This window comes from Cherax quadricarinatus, chromosome 66, assembly GCF_038502225.1.
Source record: "Cherax quadricarinatus isolate ZL_2023a chromosome 66, ASM3850222v1, whole genome shotgun sequence".
Lineage (NCBI taxonomy): Eukaryota > Metazoa > Arthropoda > Malacostraca > Decapoda > Parastacidae > Cherax > Cherax quadricarinatus.
The window spans coordinates 22,035,352-22,050,541 of NC_091357.1; the positions used below are offsets into that span (position 1 = coordinate 22,035,352).

The 15,190-nt window shown below is 39.3% G+C and overlaps 1 protein-coding gene across 1 annotated transcript in view; it reads left to right on the forward strand.

The window, feature by feature from the left end:
- SIDL (SIDL trafficking protein particle complex subunit 10) overlaps positions 1-15,190 on the forward strand; it is a 29,696-nt gene that overhangs the window by 11,465 nt on the left and 3,041 nt on the right. The window contains exons 8-20 of the mRNA XM_053798934.2: positions 64-270; positions 783-995; positions 3,364-3,596; positions 3,874-3,980; positions 4,280-4,415; positions 5,452-5,604; positions 9,496-9,678; positions 10,158-10,287; positions 11,545-11,766; positions 13,237-13,431; positions 13,828-13,941; positions 14,290-14,406; positions 14,585-14,767. Coding sequence (XP_053654909.2) covers positions 64-270; positions 783-995; positions 3,364-3,596; positions 3,874-3,980; positions 4,280-4,415; positions 5,452-5,604; positions 9,496-9,678; positions 10,158-10,287; positions 11,545-11,766; positions 13,237-13,431; positions 13,828-13,941; positions 14,290-14,406; positions 14,585-14,767 — 2,193 coding nt within the window. The remainder of the gene's footprint in view (positions 1-63; positions 271-782; positions 996-3,363; positions 3,597-3,873; positions 3,981-4,279; positions 4,416-5,451; positions 5,605-9,495; positions 9,679-10,157; positions 10,288-11,544; positions 11,767-13,236; positions 13,432-13,827; positions 13,942-14,289; positions 14,407-14,584; positions 14,768-15,190) is intronic.

A 15,190-nucleotide genomic window follows, 5' to 3' on the forward strand; every position in this document is an offset into this window, starting at 1 on the left:
ACAGTACTTGTATTTTTATTAGCAGAGCCATGTTGAATGTGGTTGTCATGTTTGACATTACAGGTGGCAGTGCGGGCACTGACATTTTTACAGAACACGGTAGGAGAGTTGAAGATTCTGGAAATCGGATTAGCCCCTGGTGGAGTGGCTTGCTGGGGAGTGTTGTCATGTTTGGAGGTGATAGATGCCTTGCACTGCTTCAAAGAGCCCACAACAACTGATGCCCACGCACTACATACTGCTCCACTTTGGGCCTATGCTAGAGACAAGGTATGTAGGTGAACTTCAGCCTCAATCATAGTTAAGAGGTTTTCCTGACCTAATCTCCAGTCTCTCATATAAAGTATAGGCTAACATTTAATGTTTCTCCAGACAAGAAGTATTTATGGCTTGATATACTGTTGGTGTATGAGTAAGGTAATATTTCTGAAGGAATTCAGGGAAACTGGTTAGCAGGACAGTAATCTGAACTGTGATTTCAGCACATTTCATACAAGGCAGTGATTGAATGATACATTGTATTTCCTCTTTTATTTTATGGGTCACCCTACTTTGGTGTGAGACTGCCAGTGTGTTAAAAAATTAGTACAGTACTACAGATCCCATTCCCTGTGCACTATGTAATTATATGTACTCCTGCATATAAATGTATAATCTACATTGAGCTTTTAACATAAAGGAGCAGTAAAAATCTAGCACTTATGCATTGTTCATATTCTTCTGTACATTTCAGTTCATAAATAAAATTTTTAAATCCTTATTAGAAATAAATATTTGTATAGTTGCAGGAACTAGGATCACTCTGCGGGCTGATGCCAGGCAGTGAGACAAGTAGTGCACAGCTGCACACAGTTATCTCCCTAGTGTGTGGCATGGGTAATGACCCACACACCCACGACCAGCCGCAGGAGCACTCATCGTTATCTCAGGACACACCCATGACGCGGCTAAAAGATTCTTTGTCTTCCCCTCAGGCATTCAAGAAGCATTTTTTGGTAAGGGTGATGTGCCACTTATTTTCCCAAGTATAAGTCAGTGTTTACAAGGACATTGCTACCCCATGTACTAGCAATTTGGAGTGCAGTATGCATCTTAGCATGCAGGAAAAACTGATCAATAAATCATTGTCTAGACCTCCATTCACAACTAATCCACAAATTAGAGAGGAGATTGTGAGTTAGTTGTGAATTGCTCTAGCGATGGTATTGTGGGTTAGTTGTGAATTACTTCAGCCACACTTGCTTAGTGTGCCCATGTAGTCAGTCAGTTGTAAATAATAAGGGCATTTGTGTATAGTGTAAGTGATGGTAGGTACTTGAGTGTATATTCATATTTTTGGGGAATTGAAAATGGGTTAGGAACTGGGGAGCTGCTTTTGTACAAGTTGACAGTGGAAAATAAGGTACACAGTAAGCAAACTGGTTTATTTTGTAGCTTTTAACAAGTATACCATTAATTTCATCCACTAACCTTTGCAATTTTTCTTTAGAATCTCCCATAAGCACAGTATCATCAGCAAAAAGTAACTGTGTGTAAAGGTAGAAAGTTGAAAGTGAACATAGAAAAGAGTAAGGTGATGAGGGTATCAAATGATTTAGATAAAGAAAAATTGGATATCAAATTGGGGAGGAGGAGTATGGAAGAAGTGAATGTTTTCAGATACTTGGGAGTTGACGTGTCAGCGGATGGATTTATGAAGGATGAGGTGAATCATAGAATTGATGAGGGAAAAAAGGTGAGTGGTGCGTTGAGGTATATGTGGAGTCAAAAAACGTTATCTATGGAGGCAAAGAAGGGAATGTATGAAAGTATAGTAGTACCAACACTTATATGGATGTGAAGCTTGGGTGGTAAATGCAGCAGCGAGGAGACGGTTGGAGGCAGTGGAGATGTCCTGTCTAAGGGCAATGTGTGGTGTAAATATTATGCAGAAAATTCGGAGTGTGGAAATTAGGAGAAGGTGTGGAGTTAATAAAAGCATTAGTCAGAGGGCAGAAGAGGGGTTGTTGAGGTGGTTTGGTCATTTAGAGAGAATGGATCAAAGTAGAATGACATGGAAAGCATATAAATCTATAGGGGAAGGAAAGAGGGGTAGGGGTCGTCCTCGAAAGGGTTGGAAAGAGGGGGTAAAGGAGGTTTTGTGGGTGAGGGGCTTGGACTTCCAGCAAGCGTGCATGAGCGTGTTAGATAGGAGTGAATGGAGACGAATGATACTTGGGACCTGACGATCTGTTGGAGTGTGAGCAGGGTAATATTTAGTGAAGGGATTCAGGGAAACCGGTTATTTTCATATAGTCGGACTTGAGTCCTGGAAATGGGAAGTACAATGCCTGCACTTTAAAGGAGGGGTTTGGGATATTGGCAGTTTGGAGGGATATGTTGTGTATCTCTATACGTATATGCTTCTAAACTGTTATATTCTGAGCACCTCTGCAAAAGCAGTGATAATGTGTGAGTGTGGTGAAAGTGTTGAATGATGATGAAAGTATTTTCTTTTTGGGGATTTTTTTTTCTTTTTTGTGGGTCACCCTGCCTCGGTGGGAGACGACCGACTTGTTGAAAAAAAAAAAAAAAAAAAACATTAATTTAATTTATTGTGTATCTGTAGGCATAGAAATTTTGACTTGCTTTCTTACTATTTATGTATTACAGTGGACCTCCGCCTTACGATATTATTTCATTCCAGAGGTCTGTTCGGGTGCCGTTATAGACCGAATTTGTCCCCATAAGGAATATTGTGAATTAGATTAGTCCGTTTCAGGCCCCCAAAAATACATGTACAAAAGCACTTACAAAAATACGCTTACATAATTGGTCGAGTTGGGAGCTGATCGTAAGGTGGGGGTCCACTGTATTTATTTTGAGATTTTTTGTGTTGAATGACTTTTTTCCAAATTTGTATGAATGGGAAGTAATGAGCTTTTTTTTGTTTACATTCAGTGTGCAACTGTTGGAAAACATTACATAATACAGTAGGACCACCATTCCGCGGGTCCAATTTCTGCGGTTTGTTATTTGCCGTTTACCCTGGCTTGAAAATAACCCTTAATTTTGCTTAATAATGACACCAAAATGCAAAAGTAGTGATAGTTCTTCAAAGCCTGAGAGAAGTCGTGAAGTGCTTCCCGTCAGTGAAAAAGTGCTAATTTTTTTACTTCTTGTATGTAATTTATCAATTAAACTTTATCATAGATATGTATGTAAATGAAAAATGACTTCAATATAGGGTTCGCTACTATCTGCAGTAGGTCTTGAAACATACCCCCGCAGATATAGGGGTTCTACTGCTTTTCAAGCTGATTGTTTTTAGCAGGGAATTAACTTTGTTTTTAATCTTTAACAAAATAACTAAATCCTCTTCAGGATCTTTCTGAAGTTGCAATAAGCACATACAAGCACATTGGCCGTATCCGCTCAGCCCGTCTCATAGGCCGAGATTTGGCCACGTTTTACATGGCGCAAGGTGAACCCCAGAAGGCAGCAACATTTTTGACAGACCAGCTGACCATGTTCCTGGAGGAAGGGTGGTTGCTCCTGGCTGCTCAGACACACCTCGACCTTGCCAAGTGTTATCTGGCCATCAACGACCTGGAGAGGTGAGATGCCAAAAATACAACATTACTGAATTTATGATGATTAGGTTCTTCAGGGAGAGAGTCCTGCTTTCCACATCTAGTCTGTGATCACTGTACACATTGTAGCTTATGGAGCAGAGCTATGCTTGTGGTATCCTGTCATCGGTTATGAATTACGTATTATGAATTTATATATTTATACTGTCAGATCACTATTTAAGAAAATACAACCATGTGAACTTTTGGCATGGCATGCACTACTTAGTGTTAGAACTACTTGACTGTTCTGTGTTGACAGATACATCAGGACATGTGCTCAATTGGCTGGCAGCGTGGCTCTCAGTGCTGATGTGAGGAAACGGCATTTTGTCAAGATGATGAGTGCTATACAGGATGTGAATCAGGGTAAGAGTTCTTGCTGCTTGAGAACTAGTTTTTCAGCTATTGCATTACTTTGTATTTAGTGTACATTCTTTCAGAATGTTGTGAGACTTGTGGTCAGTCTTCTCCACACCATACTCGCACATACACAAGCATGCAAAGAACAATGTACAGTAAATATAAAAATGGCTAAAATATTTTGCTGAGGAAGGATTGGGAAATTGTGTAGAAATTTTATAGACTAACAATAGGAAAAATTTTATTTTAGAGTTAATTCATATAATAATTTTGTTTTTCAATTCTGTAAGAAGTTGATCTTACAGACACACCACTGCTCATCCCAAGCGACCGGATTTTTGAAGTAGGTGGTCTAAAGTTGGTGTCAGAGGGCCGCATCATTCTCGAGTCAGAAGTTAAGGTGGAACTTTCAGTGCTTAGCAAACTACCAGATGATGTGAGGTATGTTAAAAGTTTTACATGATAAAGTTTAATATTCTTTGCAAGACTGTCACAATCATATGCGGAAAATAGTTTGTACCAGTTAATTATTTTAGTTGCATTAGATAGTCCATTATACCTTCTAATACAGTTTTAATATTTGTAATAATTCTGTAACATCGAACATCTATAATAGTATAATTCAAGGGAAAGATACACAGAATTTGATTTTACAGGCAGTTAAAGTTGATTTTATTTATACCTCACAGTTTCAATGTCCTTAATATAAATCAGATGTACATTATTTATACACGCTTATAAAATCTTCATGCTGGTATACATAATAAAAGTGATGTATAAAATTCAGACAAAATACACACACACATGAGTACAGTTGTGGAGACCATAGTATGCATCTGATACCTACCAATTATTAAGTATAGTTATTCCCTTCAGTGTGGTATTGATGTTGGTGAGTTATTATAATCATGGGCAGAAGGGGCACTAAACCCATAGGAGTCATACTGCACAAGTTAGATCCAAGGAAAAGGACAATAGGTTCAATTCCTTGGATCAAGAGCTCTGCATTAGCATCAAGACACCTCTCTCGAAGGGTTGATCCTTGTAAAGGGCTTTATGATCCAAGGAATGGAGCTATACTTTTCCTTGTATGGTATCACACCTTATTACCTCCCATTCCCTTTGCTTGGTTTCCTTCTCCTATTACCTTCATTATCTTACATATACTTGGGCTAAACCCTAAGTCATTTTTTTTTTCAAAATGCTTGCTGTCTCCCACCGAGGCAGGGTGTCCCAAAAAGGAAGTCATTTATCTGGCCAGTTTATTTTTCTATCCTGTCCAGAGCTTCCTGAGATTTATCTTATCTACCACTTTATTTTTCTCATTAGTTTCATGTCAGTATCAAACCACACACAATTCAGTCACATCAGTTAGACTATGTATATCAAAAATGGTAGGGGCCCTAGTACAACTTTGTGGTATCTCTTCCATTCTTACACTTTCTCCCTCGCTGTTACTCTTATCTTTCTTTCACAGTTGTGGAACCATATATGTCATGTTGCAGCACTCTCAGGAAGACGATATAATGAGTGTCAAACGAAGTAGTGAAATAGACCGCAAAACTGGTTGTTCCACTGGCTCATCGCAACCAGCTGGCAGCAAGTCTCAGTCCTCGGCTATGGTACACAGGTTAGTCTGCCTCTATGTTGCTTTTGCATTTATTTTATTGTTTTCATTATTCATTACATATGGTGAAGGGGTAAACATGCATACATACATACATGCATGCACATGACTTGTTCCAGAGACTTGAAATTGGAGGACAGAAGAACCAGGGGAAAGACATGATAACAACATACAAAACACTCAGGAAAATTGATATGGTAGACAGGGATAAGTTGTTTGAGAATTGAGAAGCAGGAATCTGGGGACATCATTGAAAGTTAAAGGCACAGATGAGTCACATGGATGTTTAGAAGTATTTCTTCAGTCCCAGAGTGGCCAGGAAGTAGAATGATCTTAGTGAGGAAGTGGTGGAGGCAGACTCCATATATAGTTTGAAGATTAGGTACACTAGAGTCCTTGAGGGAGTGAATCTGAGAGTGGCAAGTTAAGAGGCAGGGCCAGGTTCTGAGAACTGACCTCTGCAATCACAAATAGGTGAGTACACCGAGGAAAACATCCATCCCAATACTATTAACTTCTGTAATTGAGTTTTTTTTTTTTTTTTTCAACAAGTCGGTCGTCTCCCACCGAGGCAGGGTGACCCAAAAAAGAAAGAAAATCCCCAAAAAGAAAATACTTTCATCATCATTCAACACTTTCACCACACTCACACATTATCACTGCTTTTGCAGAGGTGCTCAGAATACAACAGATTAGAAGCATATACATATAAAGATACACAACATATCCCTCCAAACTGCCAATATCCCAAACCCCTCCTTTAAAGTGCAGGCATTGTACTTCCCATTTCCAGGACTCAAGTCCAACTATATGAAAATAACCGGTTTCCCTGAATCCCTTCACTAAATATTACCCTGCTCACACTCCAACAGATCGTCAGGTCCCAAGTATCATTCGTCTCCATTCACTCCTATCTAACACGCTCATGCACGCTTGCTGGAAGTCCAAGCCCCTCACCCACAAAACCTCCTTTACCCCCTCTTTCCAACCCTTTCGAGGACGACCCCTACCCCTCTTTCCTTCCCCTATAGATTTATATGCTTTCCATGTCATTCTACTTTGATCCATTCTCTCTAAATGACCAAACCACCTCAACAACCCCTCTTCTGCCCTCTGACTAATGCTTTTATTAACTCCACACCTTCTCCTAATTTCCACACTCCGAATTTTCTGCATAATATTTACACCACACATTGCCCTTAGACAGGACATCTCCACTGCCTCCAACCGTCTCCTCACTGCTGCATTTACCAACCAAGCTTCACATCCATATAAGAGTGTTGGTACTACTATACTTTCATACATTCCCTTCTTTGCCTCCATAGATAACGTTTTTTGACTCCACATATACCTCAACGCACCACTCGCCTTTTTTCCCTCATCAATTCTATGATTAACCTCATCCTTCATAAATCCATCCGCCGACACGTCAACTCCCAAGTATCTGAAAACATTCACTTCTTCCATACTCCTCCTCCCCAATTTGATATCCAATTTTTCTTTATCTAAATCATTTGATACCCTCATCACCTTACTCTTTTCTATGTTCACTTTCAACTTTCTACCTTTACACACGTTCTCAAACTCATCCACTAACCTTTGCAATTTTTCTTTAGAATCTCCCATAAGCACAGTATCATCAGCAAAAAGTAACTGTGTCAATTCCCATTTTAAATTTGATTCCCCATAATTTATTCCCACCCCTCTCCCGAACATCCTAGCATTTACTTCTTTTACAACCCCATCTATAAATATATTAAACAACCATGGTGACATTACACATCCCTGTCTAAGACCTACTTTTACCAGGAAGTATTCTCCCTCTCTTCTACACACCCTAACCTGAGCCTCACTATCCTCATAAAAGCTCTTTACAGAATTTAGTAACTTACCACCTATTCCATATACTTGCAACATCTGCGACGTTGCTCCTCTATCCACTCTATCATATGCCTTTTCTAAATCCATAAATGCAATAAAAACTTCCCTACCTTTATCTAAATACTGTTCACATATATGCTTCAATGTAAACACTTGATCTACACATCCCCTGCCCACTCTGAAGCCTCCTTGCTCATCCGCAATTCTACATTCTGTCTTACCTCTAATTCTTTCAATTATAACTCTACCGTATACTTTTCCTGGTATACTCAGTAAACTTATTCCTCTATAATTTTTACAATCTCTTTTGTCCCCTTTCCCTTTATATAAAGGGACTATACATGCTCTCTGCCAATCCCTAGGTACCTTCCCCTCTTTCATACATTTATTAAACAAAAGTACCAACCACTCCAACACTATATCCCCCCCTGCTTTTAACATTTGTCATGATCCCATCAGTTCCAGCTGCTTTACCCCCTTTCATTCTACGTAATGCCTCACGTACCTCCACCACACTTACATTCTGCTCTTCTTCATTCCTAAAAGATGGTATACCTCCCTGGCCAGTGCATGAAATTACCGCCTCCCTTTCTTCCTCAACATTTAAAAGTTCCTCAAAATATTCTTGCCATCTACCTAATACCTCCCTCTCCCCATCTACTAACTCCCCTACTCTGTTTTTAATGGACAAATCCATACTTTCCCTAGGCTTTCTTAACTTGTTTAACTCACTCCAAAATTTTTTCTTATTTTCATTAAAATTTCTTGACAGTGCCTCTCCCACTCTTTCATCTGCTCTCCTTTTGCACTCTCTCACCACTCTCTTCACCTTTCTTTTACTCTCCATATACTCTGCTCTTCTTATAACACTTCTGCTTTGTAAAAACCTCTCGTAAGCTACCTTTTTCTCTTTTATCACACCCTTTACTTCATCATTCCACCAATCACTCCTCTTTCCTCCTGCCCCCACCCTCCTATAACCACAAACTTCTGCCCCACATTCTAATACTGCATTTTTAAAACTATTCCAACCCTCTTCAACCTCCCCCCACTACTCATCTTTGCACTAGCCCACCTTTCTGCCAATAGTCGCTTATATCTCGCCCGAACTTCCTGGAACCTCCCTTAGTTTATACACTTTCACCTCCCTCTTACTTGTTGTTGCCACCTTCGTCTTTTCCCATCTACCTCTTACTCTAACTGTAGCTACAACTAAATAATGATCCGATATATCAGTTGCCCCTCTATAAACATGTACATCCTGGAGCCTACCCATCAACCTTTTATCCACCAATACATAATCTAACAAACTACTTTCATTACATGCTACATCATACCTTGTATATTTATTTATCCTCTTTTTCATAACATATGTATTACTTATTACCAAATTTCTTTCTACACATAGCTCAATTAAAGGCTCCCCATTTACATTTACCCCTGGCACCCCAAATTTACCTACTACTCCCTCCATAACATTTTTACCCACTTTAGCATTGAGATCCCCAACCACCATTACTCTCACACTTGATTCAAAACTCCCCACGCATTCACTCAACATTTCCCAGAATATCTCTCTCTCCTCTACACTTCTCTTCTCCAGGTGCATACACGCTTACTATAACCCACTTTTCACATCCAATCTTTATTTTACTCCACATAATCCTTGAATTTATACATTTGTAGTCCCTCTTTTCCTGCCATAGCTTATCCTTCAACATTGTTGCCTGTGGTAATACAGTACTGTACTATGTTACCTCATCTTTTTTTCCTTCTTTAACAGATAATTTTGGATCAAATTACCATCCTGACTTGCCAAGGAATACTTCCTGCCACATTCTGCATTTGTTAGTAGTTGGGTTGTTATTAAATGTTAGAGTCTTATGTAGTAGTTGGTTCTTCCACTAACCATTATTTCTATTTACATATTGAGGACTTTATTAGCTATTACTCCTTAAATTTCTATACTTATTTGTATACAGTGTGTGTAATATGATATGTTCACTTCAATAGAAGTGGGAGTGGCAGCACAGAGTCAGATCGCAGTAGTGTGCCTTCAGACACAACTGACTTGGAGAGCAGCAGCATCAACCCCATGACTCAGCCACTTCACATGAGCCTTCATCTGGAATACAAGCAAGACAAAGCCCTTTCCTCTGCTGCTGTCACTTGCTCCAACTCTCATAAAGTTCTCAGGTAACACAACACTTCTTTTTATCGATCTAACTAGCTGCTGGTGTCACCATGATCACTCATATTCTAGTTATTATTATTATTATAATAAAAAAGAAGCGCTAAGCCACAAGGGCTATACAGCAATCATATTCTAGTTAGTGCTTCTGTATCTGATCAAGAACAACAAAAATATCTATGCTTCAACACCCCCATTAAAATAAGGAACAGTGTGCTCATGATGTCTACAAGTGACACACTAATAGGATGTTTTTATCCATCCTAGACCATTATTAGGTCCTGAGTAAGAAGAAAAAGGAAGAAAAACAAGTGTTAGGTCATGGCAGAGTGAGGTGAGGGGACAGTCAAGGTTGGATGAAGTCTAGTTTTCATTTACAATTTATGGGTTAGTTGGCAATTGTTCCAGCCATGGTATTGTAACTTTTATTCAATGATGATGTCATTAAAAATTAACTGATTAATCTGATTTTCTCCTTGTGTAGGCGACGAGACAGTCAGGGTGGACTTTACAAGGTGGATCGTAACATAATAAAGGAGGACCTCAAAGACAAGCTTACTGCTGACGACGTGATCATCAGGCCCGGCTCAAACACCATCGTCCTCTCCACCAAGGTATGACCAAAGGACCCGAGTTTGATTCTGGGGCAAATAATGTTGAGCATGTTTCTTTACACTGGTATCCAAGTTCAGTTAGCAGTAAATAGTGTTAGCTAACTGTTGGTGTTTGACATCCTATGGGGGTGGTAGTAGATCTTGGATAGAGCTAGGCCTTAAAATATACTAAGGTAGGATAACAGCTTTTAGAATGTAAATTTAATGGTGGAAAAAAAAAAAAAGTCATGTTGGAGAGAGGGGGTAAAGGAGGTTTTGTGGGCAAGGGGCTTGGACTTCCAGCAAGTGTGCGTGAGCGTGTTAGATAGGAGTGAATGGAGACGAATGGTACTTGGGACCTGACGATCTGTTGGAGTGTGAGCAGGGTAATATTTAGTGAAGGGATTCAGGGAAACCGGTTATTTTCATATAGTTGGACTTGAGTCCTGGAAATGGGAAGTACAATGCCTGCACGTTAAAGGAGGGGTTTGGGATATTGGCAGTTTGGAGGGATATGTTGTGCATCTTTATACGTATATGCTTCTAAACTGTTGTATTCTGAGCACCTCTGCAAAAACAGTGATAATGTGTGAGTGTGGTGAAAGTGTTGAATGATGATGAAAGTATTTTCTTTTTGAGGATTTTCTTTCTTTTTTGGGTCACCCTGCCTCGGTGGGAGACGGCTGACTTGTTGAAAAAAAAAAATTCTTTTTTTTTTACATAAGTATTCTTTTTCACTCTAAATCAATGAGGATGACTAAAGATTATTAACCTAGGTCAGTTTAAGAAAGAAAATCAGTATGATTTATTTTCACTGGAATCCTACAGTTCTTTTCCCCAGGATCTAATTACTGTATATACAGTACCAGGTGGACATGTATGGTAGGTATCAAGTAAATTTGCTCATATGCTTTGTCTTATCTGGGAACTTAATCTATGCAAACCAGACTATTTATAAGTTCTTTTTATTCATGGTGCTCGTTGAAAGACAATAGCAAATGCTGACAAGTGGTAGAAGAGGATCCTTTTAATAAACATTTTGCTGCTCTGCAGTGTGTCTTTATTCAATATTGTCAATAGTACAGCATTCAGAGCCAAGGTCAGTTTCGTTTCTTAATCCCTGTGGCGAGTGATACTAATTGGTATCATGAACAGAGAGTAGATTGCAAGACCTGCAACTAAAATATTTGATTATATCATTCTGAATTATTTTTATTTTTCTGTCTCTCTAAATTCTATTGTTATACCATTTGTGGCTAAGAGCAGCATGTTTCACAGGTTACAAAAAAAGGTCGTTATAGTGCGAGCCAGGTAGTGCTGGCCCTGGACAAGGTGGAGTTCATCTGCAGCAAGACTAGTGTTAGTGGTCCTTCCCTCTCCCTAGAGGTGGTCAGTGAGAACCCACGCATATTTTTGGGTCGTCGTGATCGGGATCTCTTAGCTGGAATGCATCAGCCGATGGTGCTCACAGTACACAGTGGAAGCTGGCATATTGCAAAGGTAAAAAAAAAAAAAAAAAAAAAATTCTTCAAGAAAAAACTTATCTTAATTAAGAATATATAATATTTATCCTGTTCTGTAGATGATTTTAAGATGTGCATTATTATCATGCTTTTATACAAATTATTATTATTATAATCAAAAAGAAGCACTAAGCCACAAGGGCTATACAGCGCTGCAGGGTAGGGAAGGAAGCGAGGGTATTGGGCGGCAGAAGGGAGGAGGGATGATCAGTAGGTTACAGAAAACAGCGGGGCAGGGGATAGTACGGGGGTAGAGGGTAGCAAGAGATTGAGGTAGAAAGGGCTGAAAGTATCAGAATTTGTGAAGTAAGTCAGTTGTTGTCAAAAAGCCAATGAGAGAGTCCTGATGAAAGGTGGGCTCATCAGCGAGAAGGGAAGGTAAAGAGAGAGCAGCGGAGCGAAGACGATGACGGAGGTAAATTCTGCGTGCTCGTTGATAAAGTGGGCAGTCCAACAGAATGTGGCTGACTGATAATGGAGCCTGGCAATTCTCACAGAGGAGCAGGGCGCCTCTCCACGAGATATCCATGAGTAAGACGAGTATGGCCAATGCGAAGACGGGAGAGAGTAGTCTCCCAACCTCGACACTGGTGATAAGAAGACGGCCGGTAACCTATACTCGGTTTAATAGATTGAAGTTTGTTACTGAGCATAGTAGACCAACGTTGTTGCCAATGGGTGTGAAGGTGGGAAGATATTGCAGCAAAATAGTCCGTAAATGGAATACCTCTATATGAAACTGGTAGGTCATGTACTGCTGACCGCGCAGCAGTGTCTGCCTGTTCATTGCCCTGTACGTCAACATGACCAGGGACCCAACAAAAAACAATATCTTTATGCTTGGTAAAGATGCGGCGTAGCCAAAGTTGGATACAGAGGACTAAGGGGTGAGGTGTATCAAATTTCTGTATAGCCTGTAAAGCGCTAAGGGAGTCTGAGACTACCATAAATGATGACACAGGCATAGATGCAATACGGATAAGTGCTGCAAGGATGGCATACAATTCAGCAGTAAAAATACTAGCCAAAGATAGTAAATGCCCCCGTACGACGCTGTCCGGAAACACTGCTGCTTTTATACAAAGTGATTAAATATTTACCAGAATAAAATACCAGATTTAGTGGTCTTAAATCTTTATATTTATTAACTATTATAAAGATGTCATCAACATTAAATGTAGCAAGAGGTAAAATTTGCATTATGTATAGGAGACTACAGAATATGAAATAATTATTATTATTATAATCAAAAAGAAGCGCTAAGCCACAAGGGCTATACAGAAATATGAAATAAAATCTTGGCATCTTGAAGATGGCTGAGCCGAAAATTTGCTATCCTGCAATGAACACTTAAAAATGAATGTACTGTAATTTTCCCTTTCAGATAAAACCATAAAAAAAAAGTTATAACTTTTTCTATAAGACAGATTGTGCATTCTTCTCTCAGGATACTTTGGTTAAACTTCGCACATCCCGCGGCCTGTCTGTGAAATGTGAAAATAATGAGAGTAATAATGATACACTGGAGAGAGACTTAGAAGTAGTGCTGCCAGAAGTGTGTCCTTTCTCTTCCATTGCTGTTCCACTGACTGTCTTGGCTGACCTGGGACCACAGAGAGATGCTGCAACTGTTGAGCACACTGTATGTATCTCTGTCCTCTCTACAATATAGTGTACTGTGTCTTTACTCATCTTTCAATGCATCGGCTGTATCCCACAAGGAAAAACAAGTTTCTTTTTAAATTTAGTAGTATATACAGGAAAAGGGGGGTTACTAGCCCCTTGATCTTTACTCGTATACATGTATTGGATAGAAGAAAAAATATGCATGATAATTGTTGACTATATATAATTCAATAAGTGGAGTTTGACTTTATAATCTGGTGCTTCATATTCAAACATCAGTGACTTAAAGTAGATGTTTTGGTAGCTGTTTACCATAATTTAATTCTCTAATGAAGAATGAATATTTAACATTCTTAAAAAGTATATAAATTTTTTAATTGTTGATCTCTTCCTTTTTATTTTGTCATTCAAGGTAGCCATCAGCAGCCCCTTAATTGACCACCGATTAGATATTGATGTCCACTTCATACCTCCCTTCATGTCTTCACACAAGTTGCACACAGCCAACACCTCCAAGTTTGTCCAAGTGAGAATTTGTACAACGGTCTTTGTGGCACAAATAATTTGCTTGCTGAAAGTACTTATTATATAATCAGATTTAATTACAACAAATGAACATATATTAATAGGGAACAGCAGCTAAACCTGCGAGTCGTATGGTTCGTGGGGAATGGGAGGTATGAGGGGTATCCAGCTTAGATTTGAGGAAGGGTAAAGTATATCTGATTCCTTGAATCAAGAGCCTGTTCGCAGCAGCTAAGCACCTCCATACAAGGAATTAAACTGAAATAACAGTGTAAAAGAAAGATTGAGCTGTTATAAATTATATTCCCATGTAATGTTTTGGTTGTGAAGCATGATTCACTGCTGACAGGTGACAGTAACTGGCCTGGTGAGCCGAGCAGTGGAACTGTCCTGTCCATCACTGACTCTAATGGACCCAGAACAACACTTCAAGCTAATACCACTCCACCCTCCCACACAGACTCTGGTAAGACATATACAGTCATTAATATTTTAACTTCATCTTCTTAACACTAAGTGTTCTCCCAGGTGTCACATGGAATTTAGACAATCATATTACCTGTGCCCACATTAAATGTTTTTCATGCAGCAGGCATGTGTTAGCATGTATATTTAATAAAAAGAAAATGCCCTTTGGACTGTAGGTGGTCTGCACAGATCAAGCTGCTAGTTACATGTGGGGAATGGAAGTAGACTACACACGGGATGAAACACCAGTGATCAAGATGGGGTTCACACTTCGCTATCGTCCACTGGATGAAAACTCTCAACCACTCCCAGAGGACTTTAAAACCTACACCTATACATTTGAACTTCAGGATTATAAGGCAAGTGCTGACATCATGCTTTGTGCTGTAGCGTATAAATATATTTTAAATGCTAGTATGGTATATACAAGTTATGTATATATATATTAATTGTACTCCATAATATGAAAGCATTACAAGTATAATTACAGGGCAGCTTCTTTCTTCTTCAACAAGTTGGCCGTCTCTTACCGAAGCAGGGTGACCCAAAAAGAAAATACTTTCATCATTCAACACTTTCACCTCACTCACACACAATCATTGTTTTTGCAGAGGTGCTCAGAATACAACAGTTTAGAAGCATATATGTATAAAGATACATAACATATCCCTCTAAACTGCCAATATCCCAAACCCCTCCTTTAAAGTGCAGGCATTGTATTTCCCATTTCCAGGACTCAAGTCCGGCTATATAAAAATAACCGGTTTCCCTGAATCCCTTCA